This window comes from Bidens hawaiensis, unplaced genomic scaffold (genome assembly GCF_021521415.1).
Source record: "Bidens hawaiensis isolate Kalapana, Puna unplaced genomic scaffold, B.hawaiensis_p1.1 tig00035848_1, whole genome shotgun sequence".
Classification (NCBI taxonomy): Eukaryota; Viridiplantae; Streptophyta; class Magnoliopsida; order Asterales; family Asteraceae; genus Bidens; species Bidens hawaiensis.
The window spans coordinates 9550-32577 of NW_027505383.1; the positions used below are offsets into that span (position 1 = coordinate 9550).

General features: G+C 32.3%; 1 protein-coding gene and 1 long non-coding RNA gene across 2 annotated transcripts; both read left to right on the forward strand.

The window, feature by feature from the left end:
* The first annotated feature begins 3583 nt into the window (after positions 1-3583).
* LOC143612858 (WAT1-related protein At3g30340-like) lies at positions 3584-5689 on the forward strand. The gene is made up of 5 exons (XM_077086733.1): positions 3584-3839; positions 4116-4232; positions 4319-4748; positions 4837-4988; positions 5531-5689. Exons 1-5 carry the CDS (start codon positions 3652-3654, stop codon positions 5682-5684), a joined length of 1041 nt encoding a protein of 346 aa, XP_076942848.1. The 5' UTR covers positions 3584-3651; the 3' UTR covers positions 5685-5689.
* An 11590-nt stretch (positions 5690-17279) lies between these two features.
* On the forward strand, positions 17280-17694 carry LOC143612862 (uncharacterized). The gene is made up of 3 exons (XR_013150012.1): positions 17280-17313; positions 17435-17559; positions 17635-17694. It is a non-coding gene; the product is annotated as an uncharacterized LOC143612862 (long non-coding RNA).
* The last annotated feature ends 5334 nt before the right edge of the window (positions 17695-23028 follow it).

Below are 23028 nucleotides of genomic sequence, written 5' to 3' on the forward strand. Positions count from 1 at the left end.
TTTTTCTCGTTTAACGAATTTTTCAAATTAGCTCAAACCAATTGAGCCAAGCTTGATCCTTAAATTATGGGCTGACTAGAACTGAGCTCGATCTCAAGCTTTAGAAAAGTCTCACGAGCCTAGCTCGAGTTTTATAAAGCTCAAGGTAGGCTGGGCTCGTTTGCACCCCAAGATACAAATCATGGTTAGATATAACGTTCTAGATATCTTTAAACTTTTATCATGCAGCATTGATAAACTTTCGAAGGACCTCCATAGTATTACATTCAGGCAATAATGTCACACCTTTACACTTAAGATATACAATATGCTTTTTTTTTTCTTTAAGAAACAATTAGTTGAAACTGACTAAAGTAGAAAGGTGTGGTTACCTATCTTTCAAGCATTTTATCCGTTGATGGATGTATGATCACTTCCTAGACATGTAACAAATTCATGATGCAATCTTGAATTAAGTATAAGGACAAGTTTAACAGTTTCGTGGAACGGTTTCAAATGGACTTTTTGAAAATCACATATGAGAAACAGGCCTACCTAAACTAGCTAGATATATAATAAGAAGTAGAGTTATTTGATTTGTACAGCTTAGTTGAATTGAATGGAGGATACCGGAGGGTGTCAAATAGGAGTGTATGGCCAACCATAACACAAGACGCCCTTGGATTGGCTTGGGACAAGGCATTGATCGAGTTTGAAGGTGATTTATGTGCAATACTTAGAAGTCCTAGAGTGGTACTACAAGGAGCTCAAGGAAAGGAAGAATACGTTTGTCGGTGATGAAGATCAATATCTGTTAGGAGAATCAAGTGGTAGCAGGTCGAAGAAGGTCAAGATGAGTACATTATTAGGAAATTAAGTCTACAATCAAAACATTAACCAAAATTTAATTATGTTGAGTTCCTAAAGATAGTCAAATCTGTTGTTAACAGTATTCCTTGATTATCTCCATCAATTGCTCCTCGAATAGTATATTATGTATCAAGCTGTAATCTCTATGAATCATTGAAGAACAATACTTACATTCAAACTCTTGCTCTTTCGATTAAGCTTTATGCACAGAGCCATGAAGGAAGTATTGAATTGTTGAACTAAACTTGTTATCATAATTATATGTCACATTCTTATTTTGTATAAACATTAAGTCATAGGTAGTATGGGTCGAATAAATTATGTAGATGGTGTTGAACGGCGTTGACCATTTGTCACAAGACACTAACCGTAGAGGTGTGACTGTTGATAACAGTATCACGCTATATCAAAATGTATATACGTATACATATATAGCATGCATGTGAAGAACTATAAGATTACATACTCTGTGATATATGATCAAGGAGTGTCTTTGTGTCTTTTGTATAATCATAATTTGCATTATCATATACCTGTGTTCGTACCCGTTTTTTTAATATCCAACAACTGAAACCTGTCCTACCAGTGCTTCAAAAAATTGTCTTTTAACTTCGATAGCCATCATTTGAATTGGTTATCTAGATGTGTTGGTGCAATCATGACTCATATTTCTAAATACCGTTGTATTGTAACAAATTTAATATGACTAAAGTAGTTAATGAAGAATAATACTAAGGCTGACTACATCTTACCCTCCTCAGACTCTACCATAGTTTTGCTATTGGTGAGATTTACTGAGTACGATGATGATGATGATGATGATGATGATGAATGGAAGAATAGTAGTAGCCACTCTATGTATGATGGAACCACGATCCTGCTAGATATTTTTTTTCTACTAACAATCACTATCAAGAAAACCATCTACCGGGATCATCATGATTAAGAATTAAAAACACCCACATACATACGGTTTTAAAAGGATTTTCAACATCGCTACTTGAAGTTTAGTTAAGAGACTGCAAAATTTCAATACAAGAAAAATGTAATCATATCGCGACGTTTGTAATGTTGATTCAATGCATGGTTTGGTGATCGAACTTATGCTTTATCCTTTAGTTGTCATCATGAACCTTTAGAAACTTGATGTTTGATTCTGCCCTCTATGAAATAGTCACCAAGTATACTCCTATCAACTTGATGATAGTACTTAAGCAAATCAGGACTTGATTCGTTACTTTTTTCTAAAAGTGTTCAATTGACATCATAATGATGACATGACTAATAAGCAATATGATCATGCATCATAGCTTAAAGCATTAACTAATAGCATAATCTCCAGTAGTGTGCACAATCCCTCTTGGTTCACTTGTCTAATTCTTAGCTGTCTAAGTGTCAATCCTGCACCAGTGTGTGAAGTAATGCAGAATTGATTCAAGATGTTTATAAGCATCACTCGTGTTTTTACTAATCAACATATTCTACTTTATTATCATCTATCTGCAGACTGATTATCGAGTTCATGAACTTTCCTCAAGTTGTTCACTTTAATCGACTGATTAGGCATCATTTTTATTAACATTTTATGAATTTTATGTCGAAAAAAAAAGTGACAACCATCGCTTTCCGTGAAAGCATGAGCAATTATGTTTATGCAACTTTTGTAATACTTTAAAACATGACATCAGGTGGTTTTTTGGAGAAAGGAAGCCTGTATCAGATGTCTTTTTCATGTCCAATTTGTATGGAATATATATGTATATATTCAGGGTGTAACAAAAGAACTTATAAGTCATAAGCACCAACCAATAAACTAATGATTCATTGCTTACTAATTAAACAATCAGTAATATAATCTCTTTAAGGCTTCGGTAGCCTGATTCATTGATACTTAATATTATTAAGTGTAGGTCCCTAACAGCTGACTATACTTATTTTAGTTAAATAAGCATAACAAATAGTTCCTGCATTAATGATGTTTTAGTGGTACTTAAACAATTGGATCCTTTTGAAAAAGTGTCTAAATATATATATATATATATAAGTTCTAATGCAAGTTTGACTTCCCAAAGAATTAAAGTAAATACTTTAAAAAATAAACTAATCACACAAATAACTAGCTATAGACCATTTGTCAATTCATATTTGTTTATTTGTACGATAAAAATAAAATATATGGTTTCATGATAATCATTTTACTTGCTCTCTACTTAGATTAGACATATTGTTCTCTAAATCATAAATGCTGCCTTTAGGTTCAACCAAAGCATCAGATGCCAGTATTCCCCACTTAATAGATGCTAGTGGTTCACTCAGTGATAATGTTAATAACTCAAAAAGGATTTGATCACATGGCTTTATTTGGCTAATGTTAATGTTATAATAATAGGCTAAAGCATGGTATTTTTTTTCCTTTCTTTTTTTAGTTGCGTACTTTCAATACTGATGCTTAATTATATGATTCCCAACTCCCGTAATTCACCAATGGTTTAAAGAAAGAACAGTCAAGCGCGATATCAAGAATAGAATATATATATATATATATATATATATATATATATATATATATATATATATATATATATAAAACTACTATTAAACTAGTGCGAAATATACCTTGTCTGCACAAAGCACTTGACGTGAAATGTCTAGAGAATTTTCGTTCTTTCATCACTAAAATTTTAAATTCATGCATTCCGTATCTCCATGTCCTATCAGTCTATTTAGGCACCACCAGAATTATGGTTGGTTATCACAATATTTACCAATTCCATTCACATTCCTAAATAGCCTTAAGGATCCATGGATACTAAGGGGTTTAGTAAATGGTACCTGCTTTTGATCATGATTGGTGTCCAATTTGCCTTTGCAACCATTAATGTACTTCTCAAAAAGGTTATAGACGAGGGACTTGATCATCTGGTCTTCATCACCTATCGGTTGAGTGTTGCTACCCTCTTTTTGGCTCCGGTTGCCTTCTTTCTTGAAAGGTAGTCATTGCATGTCTATGTTCTATACCCTACCAATAGCTTTGCTATTAGTGGGATTATACCGTGTACGTTTATTTGTTTGTATGTATGTTGTGACTTGTGATTACTTATTTGTTGAATATATGTTGCAGAAAGAGTGAAACAAAGCTCACATACAGCATAGCATGCCACCTTTTCTTGAACGCGATTCTTGGGTTAGTAATTATTAATTAACTTAATAACAACATATCTACTAGTATGACTATGGCCTATGTTCAAATCTTTATATGGTTGCAGGGCATCACTCTCACAATACTTGTTCCTTTTGGGTATACAATACACATCCGCCACTTTCTCTTGCGCGTTTCCCAACATGGTGCCCGTAATCACATTCATCATATCATTACCGTTCGGGTTAGCATCTTTAATCCTTCAACCCGCATATAATTAAATTATCTCTTTATAGTTTATACATATGTTTTACTATTACATATGTGTAGGTTGGAAAAAGTGAATATAAAATCAAATGGTGGGAGAGCCAAAGTGATAGGAACAATAGTTTGTGTAGGAGGTGCCACTTTACTCACTCTTTACAAAGGAGTACCATTATTTAACCAACACTCACACTTGCCAACAACAAGTGAATCCATCCATGCTGAATCTATTAGCACTCTGAGCTCAATTTTGGCAACCAAGAAAGCAAGATGGACTTTTGGTTCATTGGCATTGGTTGCGGGTACGGTTTTGTGGTCTTCGTGGTTTATCGTGCAATCAAATATTGGAAAAAGATACCCGTTGCAGTATTCAAGTACCGCGATCATGATGTTCTTCGGTGCTATACAATCTTTCGCATTAAGTTTGTCGACTGACAGAGATCTTTCTTCATGGATACTTAAAGGGAAATTGGAAATATTTAGCGTCCTTTATGCTGTAAGTAAATCTTTATCTTTTTTATCTTTACATATAAAAAATGAGCTGAATATTGAAATAATAATAATAATGGTTTGGATTTAAACAGGGAATTGTGGGATCAGGTTTTTGCTTTGTTGGGATGTCATACTGTGTGAAGAAAAGGGGTCCGGTTTTCAGTGCAGCATTCAGTCCAATTGTTCAGATTATAGCAGCTGTTTTAGACATTCCATTTTTACATGAACCGTTGCATATTGGAAGGTACAGGGTACTTTTTGCCGTTACCTGCTTTAGGGGTGTGAATGGTTCGGTTTGGGTCAGTTTTAGGCTAATACTGAAACTTCGGTTTTTAAAATTTTGAAAACTGTTCGGTTTCTGTTTTTTCAGTTTTGGTTTGAGTTCGAATTCGTTTGATTTCGGTTTCAGTTTTACCATTTGAATTTGAAAATTTGGCCAAAAATAATGAATGTTGGCTAAAATCATTGTATTAATCAATATTAAATTGGTTATTATAAATGTGAGTTAGAAATATTGGAGTTACATGTTTATTAAATTGCTATAAATTACTTAAGATAAAAAAATAAAAATGGAAATTAATAAATTCGGTTTAGTTTAGTGTCTATAACATGCAAACCAAAAACCTAACCGTAAGTTCGAATTTTACAAAAACATAAAACCAAAACGTTGGTTTTTGTTTTGTTTGTTTTTTTATCGCTTTCCGATATTTTTTTTTGTTTCATGCACACCCAATAATCGGTAATTCAAAAGAATCGTTGATTAAGTTTTTTTTTGGTGATGAACAGTTTGGTGGGATCGGCAATCGTGGTGGTGGGATTGTACATTCTACTATGGGGAAAGAACAAAGAATTGCAGACATGTGGTGTTGAAAAGGGTGATCTAGAAAACGAGAAGGCGAAGGCGCAAGATCTTGAGTCTCATCCCACTGCAGTGATTTGAGATACTAAGGAATATTCGAAAACACTTAAAAGTTAGGATATGTATCTTGTTGTATTTGTGCTATAATTTGTTAAACAATGCTGCTGATAAAGAAGATGACATATTTTAGCAATAAATACGGATTACCGATTCTTCGAGCTTATTTAATTAGTGATTTGTGAACTGCACAAAATGATATTTTGAGATCAACATGCAACAGTTGATAATTGTTGTTAAAGAACACTATGACAAAATGATGAGTCAAATGAGTTAGCTTTTTCAATACGGTTGATAATTGTTGTTAAAGATGTGTATGTGTAACAAAAAATTGATTGTATTAACATGCCAATTAAAGTGTTTCTATGCTCTCATGTCTTAAAATTTATATGGAGAAAAGAGTAATATTTAAGGTGTGGCTATAGCCTATAGGAAAGATGAAAATTACCCACATTGCTGGAGTGGCCCATTGTAAAACCGGTAAGTTCCCGTTCACCTATTTGGGCCTTCTAGTTGGGTCAATATGAAGAAACTAGATTTTGGAAACCAGTTTTTGGGAGTCTTCCTATCTATTTTGGGTTATTTGGGATTCCTTATTCTAATTACCTTATAACTTATAACTTATGATAAGATAAAAAAAATTAATTGGGTTTTCTTATTAATGTAGAAAAATATGATTTGCATGCCTGTGTAATATGGGCGAGCGCAGTTTAAACTATTGATTTTTAAATCACGCGTATTGAACAACTCTAGTTTTCCGGCGGGCTCAGTATGATCCCTACCATTAGTCAAATGTTGGTTGACCTGTGTAATTAGTAGTTAAATGACCAATATACCCTTCAACTTCATCATCAACATTCAATTACGAATAACTGATGGTTGGTTAATTTGTATATATTTAAGTTCGTTTATTTACTAGTTATAGTTGTTTATTGTACGAACTTTGGTACTTCATGCGCGTTATAATTCAGGTCACAGGTATTTAAAGCAGCTCCCGGATGTTCAGCACGCAAAGCGATGCATGAGATCATATGCTGCTGTTAAAGACTCCCATCGCGTACCCATCTTGGTCCATCGTGTACTGCGATCGGTGGGAAAGACGGGAATGCTAGGGTTTTGATTAAAATATGTTTTTGACGACCCTATTCATATGTAACTCATTTCATGAAGTTTCTAGAGCAAAGAGAGGTCAATTCCATCATATCGATTCATCCCGAGATCACATACATGTTCCATATCATTAGAATTGAAGATCCTGTGATTTCGAGGCTCGACTAATTCCTTTGAATCGTACGCGGGATGTAAAGTTTGTATTATTTTCAGTTTTCTCATGTACTAAGAACATATACTTTGAAATTATTGTTGATTAATCTATGAGTACTGATGTTTAGTATTGTTGTGCATTCAGTTGGTTTACGTTTATGTTGATCAGAACGATTAGTTTGCCGGTTGCTATAATAACTGCTCATAGGATTGTTTTGATTAGTTGAATACAAAGAAGCATACAATTGCCCTTAGTTGAGTCACACTAGCATGGACTGTTTGATAACCAATTTCGTGTGTTAGCGATTGTTGATGCCTAAGGTTTAGCTCGTTTATCAGTCCATGTTAATAAATGATAGTTAATCTGTGAGATTAATGTTTGTTTGCATACTTGAACCCCGGGTGTGATTTGCTTTTGTTTATTGCTTGAATTTGTTAAATTGCTTAACCAGTATTAAAACTAACTATTTTCTTGTGTGATCAGCACTATAATTCATTACTTCATAATATTAGAAATTGGGTACATATAACACTGACCACATACTCCTCGTGGTTCGACACCCTACTTACCCTAGCTTGCTTAGGTGATTAGGAACATAATTTAATTGTTTTTGACTAGATAGCGATAGTCTAGCGTCAATAATCCTAACACAAACCCAGAAAATCTCCGGCTAAGAACCCAAACCCAGAAAACACATAAATCTTATACAAGCACATAAATTAACATCATATCTAGAATCCAATTAGAAAGCTTCAAGAAACCAATCAAACACAATGACCCAATTAATCACTAATCTTTTGAATTTTCCATTAATTAAACACCCATTTACTCATCCATCCACACCAATGATCACCATCGTATATCCCCGCCGTCACCACTGCTCGCTGTCGCTGCTCCCTACCTCTGTCTTTGCTCGCTGTCTCTGCTCGTCACCACGCTGAACCGTCGATCAAATGGATTAGGTCAAAATTTCCAACGGGATTTGGGGTAACTTTTGGGTTTGTTGTTTGTTCAGATTTGAATGAAATCATGGATATAAGAGATTGAGGATATGGGGAAGATGAAGAAAAATGGTCAGTGAGATATGAAGACGGAGACAGATTTTAGGTTGGTGGTGGAGATGATGGTGAAGATGTTGAAGATGAAGATAGTGGTGAATGATGGTGGTTATTTAAATGACGGAGACGGAAACTCCACTGGTTTATTATTATTATTGTTATTATTAAGAGAAGATTACTATAATACCCTTGACATATACCCGTCAACTGACGGTCAACTAACGGTAGTGGCTCATATCGGCAATCAGAAAACTATTGTGGTTCAATATGCGCAATTTAAGAATCAGTGGTTCAAACTGCGCCCACCCATACACAGGGAGGCGGATCATATTTTTCTCAATTATGTGAGAGGAAATGTTGATAAGTTACACATTTTTAACTTATGACTTCTTCTTATAAGATATAAGAAGATAAAAATATGGAATCCCAAACACCCCATTTATCCTTGTGCAAGGCTCCGTGAAATAAACACCCTCGAAATTTTTGTAAACAAAAAGCAAAAGAAAACATAGTGCCAAGAACCAATTTGGTGCCGCCAAGTGGTCTAGTCGGCAAGGGGCAAATCCAATGTTGATCTTGGGGAAGCGTAGGCATCCACTCAAATATATAGTTTATGTTATAAGTTCTAATATATTAAGCACAATGACACATGTTTCCCATCCATACTTTTTTGCAGTGTCTGAGACCCAACTTTTTAATGCTCTAACTTTCCAAGCCTAAATTTTATTTTGTTTTGAAAAATAATAATTAAGACCAAATTGCTTAATTGTCAAACCACATCATAAATTGAAAGTTTTGAATCTACATGTTATACGAGAGTAAGAGATGAAAAGGTTTTTTTTGTGATTTCGGATTCTTTTTTTTATTCTGAAATACAAGATACGCTAATCAATTATTTACATTTTTTATTTTGATTTCTGTTGGTTTCATTTTGATTTGAGTGTTTACGTGTTTCTTGAAATTTTAAAGGTATGGGATTTGTCTTGTCATTTGAGGAAGGTAAATTGGCTTCATATAATCCCATGTATGTTCGATGACAAATATAAGTCCATCCCAATTATGTCCGATTGCAAATATAAGTCCCAACTATTGAAATGACAAAATAATCCCAACTACATATATGGGCGCAAAGTTAACGGAACCTTAACCAACCGTTCGTTTTTGGTCACGTGGTCGCTAAGTTGTCTCTTAACCAACTGAGGTGGATGATGAGTTGTCATTAACCAGCTGACGGGGACAATGACTTGTCATTATCATTAATTACAAAAAAATTAGTAATACTAATAATAATAACTAGGTAACCAGCTAGACCTAAACCTCTCAGAGGACATTGTTGATGATAGGAATTCTTGAAGACTTAGAATTAAGGCTATGGATTTTTAGGGATAAATGAATACCTTATGGGTTTTTCTTTACCTTATTTTGGTCACACACCATTATGTTTTCCCTTTTCATACATTCCTATATTGTTATCTACACATGTATTAGTATTATTAATTTTACGACGTGCTATTATCAATCATATTACTATTTAACTTTCATGCCCTCTTATTTCTGTCATACAAATGTTTCTTTGAGCTGAGGGTCTCCTTGGAAGCCACCTATCTATCCCATTGGATAGAGATACGGTGTGCATACATCCCACCCTCCCCAGACCTTACTTATAACTTTGCTATTGATGGGATTCCACTGGGTATGATTGATTGATCGATTGATTGTAATACCAATAGCATTGCGGCGGCGGGTTGGTATCGGCTATGTTTATTACGTCAACGATACCAACACCAATATATATAAATCTGTAAATGCCCGAAAATCAGTATGCGTACAAACTTATGATCGAAAGAATACAAATTTGGTCGGTATTGGTTAGGTCTATTATGTATTGGCACTAAAACCAAAAAAGATTGTAAAAGGAACACATAAAAAAGAAAGAACAATAAAAATTGGCTAGGTTCATTACAATTACTTCCGGGCGGCCTTGGTGGCGAGTTGCTTACGTGGAGCTTTACCTCCGATGGACTTTCTGGTAGTTTGTTTGGTACGAGCCATTTGGGTATGCTGAGATTGAAAGAGATGAATTGAGTGATTAATATTTTAATATTTTTTATGGATGGATTGAAGGACCAGAATGAAAGAGATGAATAATGATTGAATGTTTTATGGAATATTGGATTTTAATAATCCCTATTGAATGGTATTGGCCGATAATAATCCTTATTCATTTTATCGCCACTGACGGTCCCAAATTCAAAAAAGTTGGCCCTCAATGGTCCCCCGTTAAATATGACTTAACGGCGTTATAGTTTTTTCTGAATTTCAAACCAATGTTTTAGGGCTTTTGATCATTAGGAGAATACGAGTCAATTGGTGTAAAACTTAGTTCGAAGCAGTCCTTCAAAATGACAAAGCAATGCTTCAATTCGGGTGTTTGAACTTACAATTAACCAATATCAAGTCGTTTAGATCATTGTTTGGAGCTAAGTTTTATATCATTCGACTCGTATCTTCCTTCCGATTAATAGCCCTAAAACGTTAGTTTGAAATTCGGAAAAAAGTATAACGACGTTAAATCATTTTTAACGGGGGATCATTAGGGGCCAACTTTTTTGAATTTGAGACCGCCAGTGGCGATAAAATGAATTGGGGTTATTATCGGCCAATACCATTCAATAGGGATTAATTACAAATCATCGTCTTCGTGGTTAATGTCAGATCATCAGCCATGTTAGCTGGTTAAGAGACAACACAATGGCCACGTCACCAAAAACAAACAACTGGTTAAGTTTCTGTTAACTTTGCACCCACATGCGTAGTTGAGATTATTTTTTGCCATTTCAATAGCTGGGACTTATATTTGCCTATCGGACATAGCCGAGACTATATGAAGCCAATACTCCTTTGAGGAACGATGATTTGGGTTCTAAGTTTCTAAAACATTCTAGCTAATTTAAAGTCTAATATGACTGTTATAATAACTAAGCCGAAATAGAAATGATTCAGAGTATCATTTTTTTAATGATTAATAATTCTACAATGTTTAAATGATGGAAAAAAGCACTTGTAGGTTTTATGAATGAGACTATAATTGACCGTTTTTAAAAGATAAAATCACGTAAAGGTTGTTTTGGACAAAAATCTGCTAAGGATCAAGTATCCAAATCTGTTAAGTGAGGTAAGGTGCTAAAATGATAACAACGAATGTATAAATGAAATCTTGATGAACACAGCGATTATATGAACGAAATGGAGATAAACACTGTGATATGATTACTAGGGAAAAAGCCCTTAACCAAGATAGTCTTACTTCGGTCAAAACTTATCAAGGTAATCTTTGGTAAAATAATTCCGGCCAAGGATTAATAAGATAATCTTTGGTCGGATTACTTTAGTCAATGATCAACAAGGTAACCTTTGGTCGACGAGTATATGATTACCGTGGTCTCCGGCACAAAAAACCCCCGGACGGTAAAAACTATCACCGTCAAGTTTATTAATCGAAAATCGGGTTACAGTTGTGGAGATTATGATCAGTGATACAATGAAAGCTATGTGTGTGTGTATGTGTGTGTGTGTGTGTATGTTGCTGAATTCGTAGTGAGCAGAGTGTATTGGGTGTGTTTTCCTAGCTGATCATACCTCTATTTATACATAAAAGACAATAACTCAATGGAGTTATTAATATTAAAGACTATTAACTAATAATCCCTAAGAAGCCGCCATTGCCTTCAATATATTCGTAACTGCCACTTTGACCACGTGCTCCATCACTCAGGCTGCGAAATAAGGGGTAGACCAGGTCTTGGAGCCGTTATACTTGATAAATATCAGCCTTCATATAAGAAACAACCGTTAATAGCACCAGATACCGAGCATCCATGATCCTGACATAGCTCTGGAACTCTTCAGAAGGATAATTGATCTGGATACGTCAATATCTTCTTGGCTGCACGTTAGTGGATAGACTGAGTCTTCTAACCGTTATACCTGCTAAATATTAGACTACACATGAGAACAACCGTTAATTAGTAATAAATACTGAGGATCATTGATCCTGATACGATCTGGAATACATGCTAAGGATAACTGATCCAGACATATGCTGGGATAACATATCCACAGTGTCAAATTTCTGTGCACTAACAAAGATCAATTGTAATATGTATTTTGTTTATTATGTTTAATGAATTTTGTTGCTTAAATTTCTCTACATAGTTTATTTAATGTAACATTTTTACCTGCCTCATTTTGGTTTGACCCGACCCATCTTCGGTTGACTCGTTTTAGTTTAACCAAACTTTTTCTATGTTAACCTTTTATGACGTCTAATGGCTAAAATTTATGGGTCCGTCACCGCCAATCGAAACTTAGCGGCACCAAACTTCATTCATAACGTAATATAATGTTACTAATAAAAGCAATAATATACTTTAGTTTCGGTTCGCAAAACCAAACAAACTATACATTCTTGAGTAATATATGGATAATGGAGGTCCAACTGTTCTTGATTTTTCATTTATATTCTAGCCCAAAAAGCCCAATAGTTTATTAGAGCATATCCGATTAAAAAACAAGAACATTCGAAACACGTAATGCCAATTGTTGTAATGTGAGATTTTTATTTATCGTGACAATAAATTCATTTTCTATACGATCATACATGTTTAAAATCAAATGGCTGATTTTGTAATTCATTTTTCATGATATCATGATGTGTTTTAGTGTGTTGTGTTGTCCATTGTGTTTTACGTGTATGAGTTTTAGAATTTTTTTTCCAAAAGTTTACAAATGACATACCCATATTAAAGATAAAAAACGATTAATTTTATGACATATAAAAAAGTTACGAACGTTTAAAATTAATGGGAAATTGACATTTAACTTGCATGTGAATGAAAGGAAAACTTTTTATTTTTTTTTTTCCATTCATGCGCTTCTTCTTTTGATTCCCGCTTTACACATGACATTTGATGGTGTCTTCTTAAACTTCCTATGCAAATAAAACTTTCTATTATATCCTAACTCTTGTCACAAACTATACGACTAATTTCCAACAAAACTTATATTTACTAGTAGTTTTTTTGGGTAGTAAGTGACCATTTGTTCGGTATATTAGATAAAATTCAACCTTTTTCTCATAATTAGTAAACCTTTTTCATAATTAGTAAATTTTGTGACTGAAATTTGAATTAGTTAATGCACACAAAATACTACGAAATAAATTGCCCAAGGAAAACAAACTATATAAAAAGCCCTTATAAATTTCTATGAGAGTACTAGATTTAGAACGTATGTGATTCATGAGAATCTCAAAATATATATACAATTAAACTATAGAATTTAAATGATTAAATTAAAAAAAAAAACTATATTTTATCAAATTAAATAGTATTTAGTTCAAATAATATTTTTTAAATGAATATTCATATGAATATGTGGTGCATTATTACACAATTTCTTCATATTCACAAAAAAGACGCACCTAGTGATAATATAAGTTGTAATTATATTTTTAATGGAATATCGAATTTTAACATAAGATAATAAGATTTTTCATTATAAATGACATAAAAATTAGCATGACCCAAACACACTTTTGTATTACAAATTTGAAAGAAATGGATGAAAACTCCATGAATTCATGGAGGTTGAATGATTATGTGAGAATAAAATTGTTATTCCATCATAATTTTTTCTTGTTTTTATCATTTTTTAGAGCTATAAATATCGTTTATTAATTTTACCGCATTCATTTCCTACACTGATAAGTGTTTATAAATTGATCTATTATAAAAAGGTATATATGATTTCATTAAATATATAAATATTTTTATTATGCTGACATAAATCCCGTATATTTTTAATATTTAAAAACTTAAATAATTAGTTATTTGATTAAATGATTGATTAATATGTTTTAATTACACTGACATAAATAATTTCATTGAAAATAGAAAAATAGTATGAGTGGGATATTGTGATTAAAATGAATCTTCAAGTGACATGTGTACCCAGTTATTTTATTTTATTAGAATGCTAGCTTTAGAAACCCGTGTATTACACGGGATAAATTAATGTATAAATTATAATAAATAATTTAATATAAATAAAAAAAGATAATTAAGTATCTTTATATTATGTATACAAATATAGTCGTTTTATATCATCAAATATATTTGAATTTTAAATCGAAAATGGGTTGTTCTACCATCGGTACACAATAATGAAGCAATGCCACTGGAAGCAACTTTTAAAATACTAAGGCCTTTCGATGTGATATATCTATCTAAAGAATTTCACAAAAATGTTATATATTCCATACCCGGCCATAGATAAAAAAAGACAACAAATTTTTTGAACAGCTTTCATATTGTCTCTATTAACACATTATTGTTCAACTATCACAATAGTTTTACAATAAATATAAATAATGGAAAATTTGTCTATTATTTTTAACACTAAATATTTGTAAAAAAAATTAAAAATTTATAGTTTTCTATAATATGAAGATGTTTCGAAAAATTGAATGTTAATGTACTCTTAAAACATAAACTCTTTTATATATACATTTCAATTCTAAAGAAAATATATTTAGACACGTAATTATTATATTAATATTTTTTTATATTGAGTATATTTAGAATATAATTTATTGCATTAATAAATCAATATAGATTGACCAATTAATATAGTATGTTGAATTTATAATCACTACTATATTTAAAACCAAGATTTTTTTTTTCCATCAATAAAAAAGAAATGATTTTGGCGGGAATATGATAGTGAGAGTTAATCACAGAATGTCATGTGCCAGAATTATTATTTTCGTTTATTAGTATAAAGTAGATGTATATTTCTTGGCAGGTCATTTATTTCCATCTTTATAACTACACTAAAAATCACTATATTTTCCCTCTCATTTTTTATTAAATAATACTTTTTATAACTTTACTAGCTTTAGAGCCCGTGTAACACACGAGATGATCTAAATAATTAAGAATGCATTTGTATATAGAAATGTATTACATCTATACTTGTATCATTATACATAAATTGATTTTAGTTATATCACAAAATAATTTTTTTCCAAAAAAAATTAACTTAATAAAAAAAATAATGCACGTGCAAAAACATACTAAAGAACACTTCATCTACTGAAAATTTATTCTCAGTATCATATATGTACAATTGAAAGAAATTTGGTTATGAACTAATTTAGGAGAACACCTTCTCATATAATACTAGTTTTGAGTTACACCTGAAAAAGATTTTGTTAAGTTTGAGGGGCTTCTCGACTTTGCCAATTGACAAACAAAAACAAGTTAACCCGTTTAATTTTGTGAATGTTTTGTGATGTGCTTGAAGTAGTCAAATAATTATTAACTAAAAATAAACTAATCTAGACACTAAGTAATACTCTAGACCCTTAAACTACTAACCGGCAAGTGAACCGGTCGACTCTAGTACAGCTAAGTAAGTCCGGATATCGAACCCACGAGACTCTTCAAATTACAAAACTAACAAATTAGACTCAACTACAAGACACGACTATTTATTAATAATATTTGAGGGGGATTTTAAAACTAATTAATTAAAACTCTAATAATAATTAACTAATGATTACTTTAATTTAACTATTAATAAACTAATTAATATAATAATAAAACAAACCCTAATTATTATAATAATAATAATAAAACATAATCATTACTTATTAATTATTAATTAAACTTAACCCCTAATTAGTTTTAGCTAATAAACAATTTAGAAAACTTGGATTAATTCAGATGATTAAAATAACTACCCAGGCCGGAATCCCCAAAGTTACGGTTATTAATTTAAATGGAAAAACGCAAGTTATGGAACCGGGATCATAAGATAGACCCTTGACAGAAAACTCGAACAGGACCCTTGAATTTCAAGAAGACGCCTATGGATTTCTAACAAGTTTTAAGGCTCACCAGTTTTATATTAAACTTCCTAACGGTTATTTAATCGCTTATGTCTAAGTATCTTTTATGACGAAAACCTACCTTACAGCGCGGAATTCAAAAGATAGCAAAGCAAACCCAATTAATTTAATAGACTAAGCTGACAATCAAATCTAGACGGACTCTTTACGAAGAACTAAATCTAGCAATCCCGACAAGAAAAGATCTATTAATAGCCTATCACTTTACAGCTTTTTAGACTAACAGCTCACTTTTATTTGTTTAATTGATTTTATTGTTTCTATGATCTTAATCAATACACTACTAGAAGAAGAGCTTTTAATGATTAACAATTTATGACTCGCGGCTATTTATGACTCGCAAAGACGTGTGTCATAGAAAAATAGTCATGATTTCTAAAAATTAGAATATTTATGAGTCACTGTTTTGCGAGTCATTAAGCAGGAGTCATAAGATGAAAAAACAAAGATTTATGACTCTCTTTTTTGTGAGTCATTAAACATCAGTCATAAAATAAAATTAAATAAAAGAAAACTTGTCAATCAACCCTTCACCCATCTCGATCCGACCCGTTTCAAAACCCTTCACCTGTTTCAATACCCTTCGGTGTTTCAATCACCCATTTCTCCCTCCCATTTTTCCCTCACAAGACCTCTAAAACACCAGACCACCACCGTAATACTGATCCGGACTGCACCTCCCGACGTCACCCACCAGACCACCACCGTTACCAACATGTTTAAGGACCATACTGTTACCAACCGCCTATTATATATTATTATTATTATCCCCAAGAAAAGAAAAGAAGTCCGGATAAAGATGGGTGGCTTAAAACCCTAATTTGGACCTTAAAACTCCAGCTTTTGATTCAAGCTATATTTAGGTATGTTCAAAGATCAATGGCGTACAGTTTTGCCTTTGTGATTATTAATTTTATACTTTCATATCCCTCGATTATTGCAGATACTGTTTTTGTTAGTTTTTGCCATTTTAATAAGAGTTTTGCTGGAATTTGCAATTTTCTTTCATTGTATACATAATAATAATAACAGTGGTATCATGATGCCAAGGCTTTATTTATAATAAGTAAACTTAAAAAATACACAAGTCTTGATCAGCCTAGACGATTTTCTCATACAAGGCATAATTAATAAACGAGTTTTATTTGAGGCTCGAGCTCGATAAGGCTCGGCTCATTTCGAGCTTTTTATTGTTTCGATCTCGAGTTGCTTGTTAGCAGCTCGGCTCGTTTGCCTGAATAAACCTTTAATGAATCTTTTGACCTAATTTTGTTTGGTTGTTACATTTGCAGGTGTTGTGTATGATGTTGCTGTATAAATGGTAGGGCAATGATGACATCATTAACCCATCAGGTTCAGGTAAATAAACACTTATTTTCTTTGTTTCTATATTTACATATGTATATTACAGGAATAAAATTCTTGTAATTTCTATGATGTTTACTATCTTAATGGGTTTTTTTTATATTTGCCTTTGAAGGGTTCACATGCTGCTGCAAAACCTTTATCTTTGAAGAAGAGGATTCCATCTAATAGTACTTTAGCAGTATTTCCAATTGTTAAGAAAACAGATTTTATATTATTGAACCATAGATCTTGTTTACGGTAAGCACTTTTTCAGAAATTAAACTATCCATATGCCAAATGATGATATAATTTTCTATATTAATGTTGATACAGTGTAAAGGTGCCTCTATCAAATAGGAAATCATTAAAAATATCATCTTCTAAAGGAAACATGCGTATCAAAGTCAACTGGGTCAACAACAAGGTGAGTACTTAATTTCTTAAAACGGAAATTGAACTGCACGCGTTGTTATCATATCTTATCTGAACTTCACACATACTAATCTGCACGCGCGCGCAAATCTTATTTGCGCGCGCACAGATTTTAACTGGACGCGCACGTGCTGATCTGATCTGGGCTTGCGCGCTGTTACAGATCTGCACGCGGGCTGTTCTGATCTGAGCGTTATTATGATCTGCGGGCTGTTATGATCTTGTATTATCATTCAATCATAATTTGTAACTTTGAATATGTTATTCTATAGTGTCCAACTCAACCGGGAAGTATAAAGTGCGGATATTATATCTTAAATTTCTTGAAGGAGATAGTTTGTGACGGACTTGACATACTCGTCAATAACAATGTAAGTGTAATTTACTCTTTTGCTAATTGGTTTGTTTTGATCGAATATGTTTTGACCCGACCAAAACGTCTTTTTTTTCATCTTAGGTTGGTGGAGGCAAAGAGGTATACACGGATGCGGAGCGTGACGCGGTTCGTGAAGAATGGTCAGGCTATGCGGTTCAGTTTGTTTTTCGAGAATGATTACTTGTATTGACTAAACAAATATTTTTTGTAACATTTTGATGTAGAATGCTTAATTAAGAAATGAAATGAAAGGTTTATTTTGTATAATTGTGTTATTAAATTAAATATTAGTGTGCATGATAATAATAATAATAATAATAACAATAATAATAATAATAATAATAATAACAACAATATTAATAAAATAGTAAAATAAATTTTTTTTTAAAAAATAATACCATGACTCGCAAATTTGCGTGTCATAAATTACAGTCATAAAAGCATGTCATAAATGAGAGTCATAAAGTGTAAGTCATAAATGTGAGTAATAAAATGTGAGTCATAAAATGCGAGTCATAAGTTATGACTCGCGAGTGCAAGTCATAATTGATTTATGACTGGGCTATCAATGACTCGCATTTGCAAGTCATCAGTACCCATTTATTGTGAGTCATTAAAAGCCTTTTTTTCTAGTAGTGTTATCAATCATAAACTAGTCAAGAACACACAGTAAATGACCTAACAAAACCCTATCCTATGAAACAATCAACAAGGGCAATGTGAAACAATAAATTCAAGTAAACAAAACCAAGCAATTATACGCATCAACTAAATCAAACTCAACCGTTTACTTAGAACATAATATCCATAACGAAACGAAAATCCAAATAAAATCAAACCGAACTAAGGTTCATCACGACCTAGGCAGTCTATGGAATTTGGCCTAGCATATTAAAATATAAATCAAACAAAACAAATAATAACGAAAACATGGTGAAAGTATAATAAACGGGGAATCGAAAATGATAAAACCCGTAAACTCGAACGTGAACGTGTAGCTCTTCACCGGATGTTCTCTTGCCTTCAAAATCACCAACAAACGCGTAAAATAGCTCCAAGAAATCTCCAAAATCGGCTGGTGGCTTTTCGGCTATGTCAGGTTTAAGTTAAAGGTGTTTAAATAGCGAAAACAAGGCCCGACAATAAACAAAAACGAATTAAAAACCCATCAGCAGCCCCTATGAGCCGCGCTAAGGGCATTTGGCCTTCCCCCTTCGCGCGGCGCGGCGTGCTTCTCCATGGGGGCCGGTCAGACCGGCCCGGTCTGACCGGTTCTCTGTTCTGGTTCTTCCTGACGCGTTCCGGATCTCTGTTTCGGCTCGTTTTTCGCCCTTTTTAATCACGATCAAATCCCGGAACCTACGAAACATAGAAATGTAGTAGTATACAAATCTCGACTAGAAACGAACAAAAACTATTAAAATATTAATTAAAATGAACAAGGGAAACATATATATTTAGCAGTATATCATTTTGCTCCACTTGAGCATAATTTTGTTTGACATGTTTCACGTGCAACATTCTAATCACAATTCTAGGAAAATTCAATGTTGACACAAATGTTTCTAATTTGATAAAAGTTAGAAACATTGATAGGCCTGGAGGTAGCATATCAGAAGTGTTTGTCATTTTTCTTAATTTTTAATAGTCATGGAAAAAATACTCAATGTGCAAAATTCCGAATCTTTTAACTATTTCCAAAAATGTCCTTAAAAATAAATTCGAAACCCTTAAAATTCTAACTTTCATTTGTTTTGCATTTTTAAGTCAAAACTTTGAACTCGTTACAAGTTTGACGATAAATCTATTTGCATTCTCAAAGTTTTAAAATATTCAGAGTTCCTCTTTGTTACCTATAACAAATTTGAGCCAAATGTAGTTAATTTGTACCAAACGATCTATTTACAAACTTTTAACCCGTAACAATGAAATTTTAGTTCCAAAAAAACCCAGAGCAATCCTTGGTAAAAAAACCCAAGAAACTAAATATGATTATATTTGAAATTGATTGGTATATACTATCCTTACAACTTAACATATATATGTATAGTTTACTAATTAACCGAAAAAATAAATAGATAGATTTAAATCATATATTTATAATTTATATTTTTATATGACAATGTACAAAAAAAATAGATAAATGGATTTATTTTTAAAAAATGGATCAACTTTTAAGCATATATTTATAATTTGATGATTAAAAAAATTATTTCGTAAATTGAAAGCATATTAAAGGGTTTTTTTAACAATTTTCAACAATATGCATAGTATAATATGTTAATAATAACATTTAAAATTATATACTTTTCAATATTTAACAAACACGGTTTGTTGTTGATTTTTGAATTTTACCAAGTATGTTGTGAAATATATTCTAACAATGTATAGTAGTACATTATGTAAATATTTATTTTTATAAAAGTGTATAGATTTAATATAAATAGAGGTTAAAGAAAAGTGAATAATTTAATCATGTTATAGATATAATATAAATAGAGTGTAAAATGAAAGTGATTAATTATTTATCTATGACATATAAGTTTTTTTAGGGAAAAAAATTGTAAGAATTAATCACAAACTGACACGTGTCTATAATTATTTTACTTTATTGGAATAAGTAGATTATTGCATTTTCACTCTCCTTCACTCATAACCATTTTCAGCAAATATTAAAAAATTTATAGAGTATGAATAATGTTTTTTCAAATTTACTCAAGAACATTGAACAGTCACATTTTCTCACTTACAACTACTTTGAGCATTCATATCCTTCCTTTAATTTTGTTATGAATGCTTTTTTATAATGTATGAGAGTTTTTAGGGTATTATTATTGGAGATGAGAGAAACTATATATATGAAAAATTAATGTTGACATCCTATAATTTTTTAATATATTTTAAAAGTGGTTCTGAGATAAGAAGAAAGAAAATGTATAAAAATGTATCATTCAGTTGAAAAGTATAGAGAAAAGGTAGTAATTTTTAATGTAATTTTGGATTTACACATATGGAAAAGGATATGAATGCTCCTACAACTACACTCTAAAAAAATAGAGAACTCACTCACATAAATATAGATGACCTGTTGTGAAGGCTCTAACCTATGTGTGCGTTTCCATACAAGGCCAATAAAAAATCTACAAAAATAATTTCAAGAAATGAGATGCGAAAAGATGCAGGTAAGGCGTGCAAATTAGAGTTATGTCCTGCGAACTCTAACAAAAGGAGACTCGTATATAACAAAACTAGGTTTTAGCCCCCTTATAACGATGATTCTTTTACATTTGTCATTTCTAATACCATGAATATGTTTTTTGGATTTTAATTTAATTTATTATAAGGAAATTTGTAATATAATTTGACCTATTTTGATCCATTGATGTTTGTTTATGTTTATTTTTGAATGAAACATTTGTTTAATGTTTTATATTTGTTTGCTTGTGTTCATTTAAGTGTGTTTATTTATATTTGTTTATGTTTGTGTTCGTTTACGTTTGTTCATATCTGTTTTACTTTTGTTTAATTATGTTCATTTACATTCGTTTATGTTCATGAATTTTTCCTTTAAATTTCAAATGAATGAGCATTTTACTCGAGTTTGTATCTGAGAGCATTAAGATAAAAAAACTAAATCAGAAATGCTTTTATAAATCTAAGATAACAGTTAAATATTGTAGGCATAGAATCAAGGTTGGCGTGGTGGTGGTATGAGTGATAAATATGAAAATGGGTTGACCCGGATAGGTTTTATAAATAAAAGAGGAGGTAATGGAAAACCATATATGAACTGGTGGCCGATTAACCAGTGTTCATTTGGCGATTCAGTAGAAAATCCAACAAAGAAGGGGCGGTTGATGTAGATGACGTTGGTGATTGATACATGAGGGAGGAGGTTATCGATGGCGGGTGTTAATCGAAAGTTAACTGGTGATGGAGATGATATACCAGCAATGGAGATGAAAAGGTTTCATAAAATCAATAAGTTGTTATAACCTATTTAAGGGCTATCCGAGTTTGGTGAGACACGTGACCCTTAAAAATTATTGTTTTATGATGAAAGATTTCAAAATAACAAGATGCTATGACCCGTTTAAGGTTTATTCAGGTTTGGTGAGACCATCGATACACTTATTTTTTTTTAACTTAAGCGAGTCAAACGCATAGAATTTCACAATTTAGAATTGACACAATCTGGTGGTGCCATTTGGGGGTGGGGGTTGGGGGGGGGGGGGTTCTGAAACCGGCACCTATATTTTTTAGTAGTAAATTATTTAGATCCATCTGTTTTGAATAGGTTAATAGTCGATTAATCGGTATTACCGTTAAGATACAAACTAGCTATTTTCACAGTTATAAAACTTCTATATAGCTGCTTTATGGCTGTTTAAAATTGGTTTTTCATCATTTGACCCACCTAAGTTACTACTTACTATATATATGTGTAGGGTGTTTAAGGTTTTTCTACACTAATTCTTTAGCTTAAAAAACGCTTAAAAGCCAAAAAACACTCAATAATCTCAAGCTTCAAAACGCTCTAAAATAGCATAATCTCAAAGTTCCATGGGTGGTGCTTCCTCTTGTGAACCAACCGTTTTTCAAAGCATTCCAATTTCAAGAATGGGGAACCCTTAACCTTTTGCAAATTCGATTTGTGTTATTTGTCGGATAGTTTTAAAAAGAGCTTGCTGTAAGACATGTCAAACATTTCATAGACCCACTTCCAAATCCACTCTGAAATCTCTTGTGGTAAAGCATTGCAAGGTGATGAAAAATAACCCGGCTCATGATGAAGCAAAAATGTCAAACTAGGGAGGTATTTGGAAGTTGAACCATGAGACAATTCATGAAAGTTTTGCCGAGTTTGTTATTCAAAAGGGCTGTCGTTTGAAAAATTAGACAACTCGCGGTTGACGAGA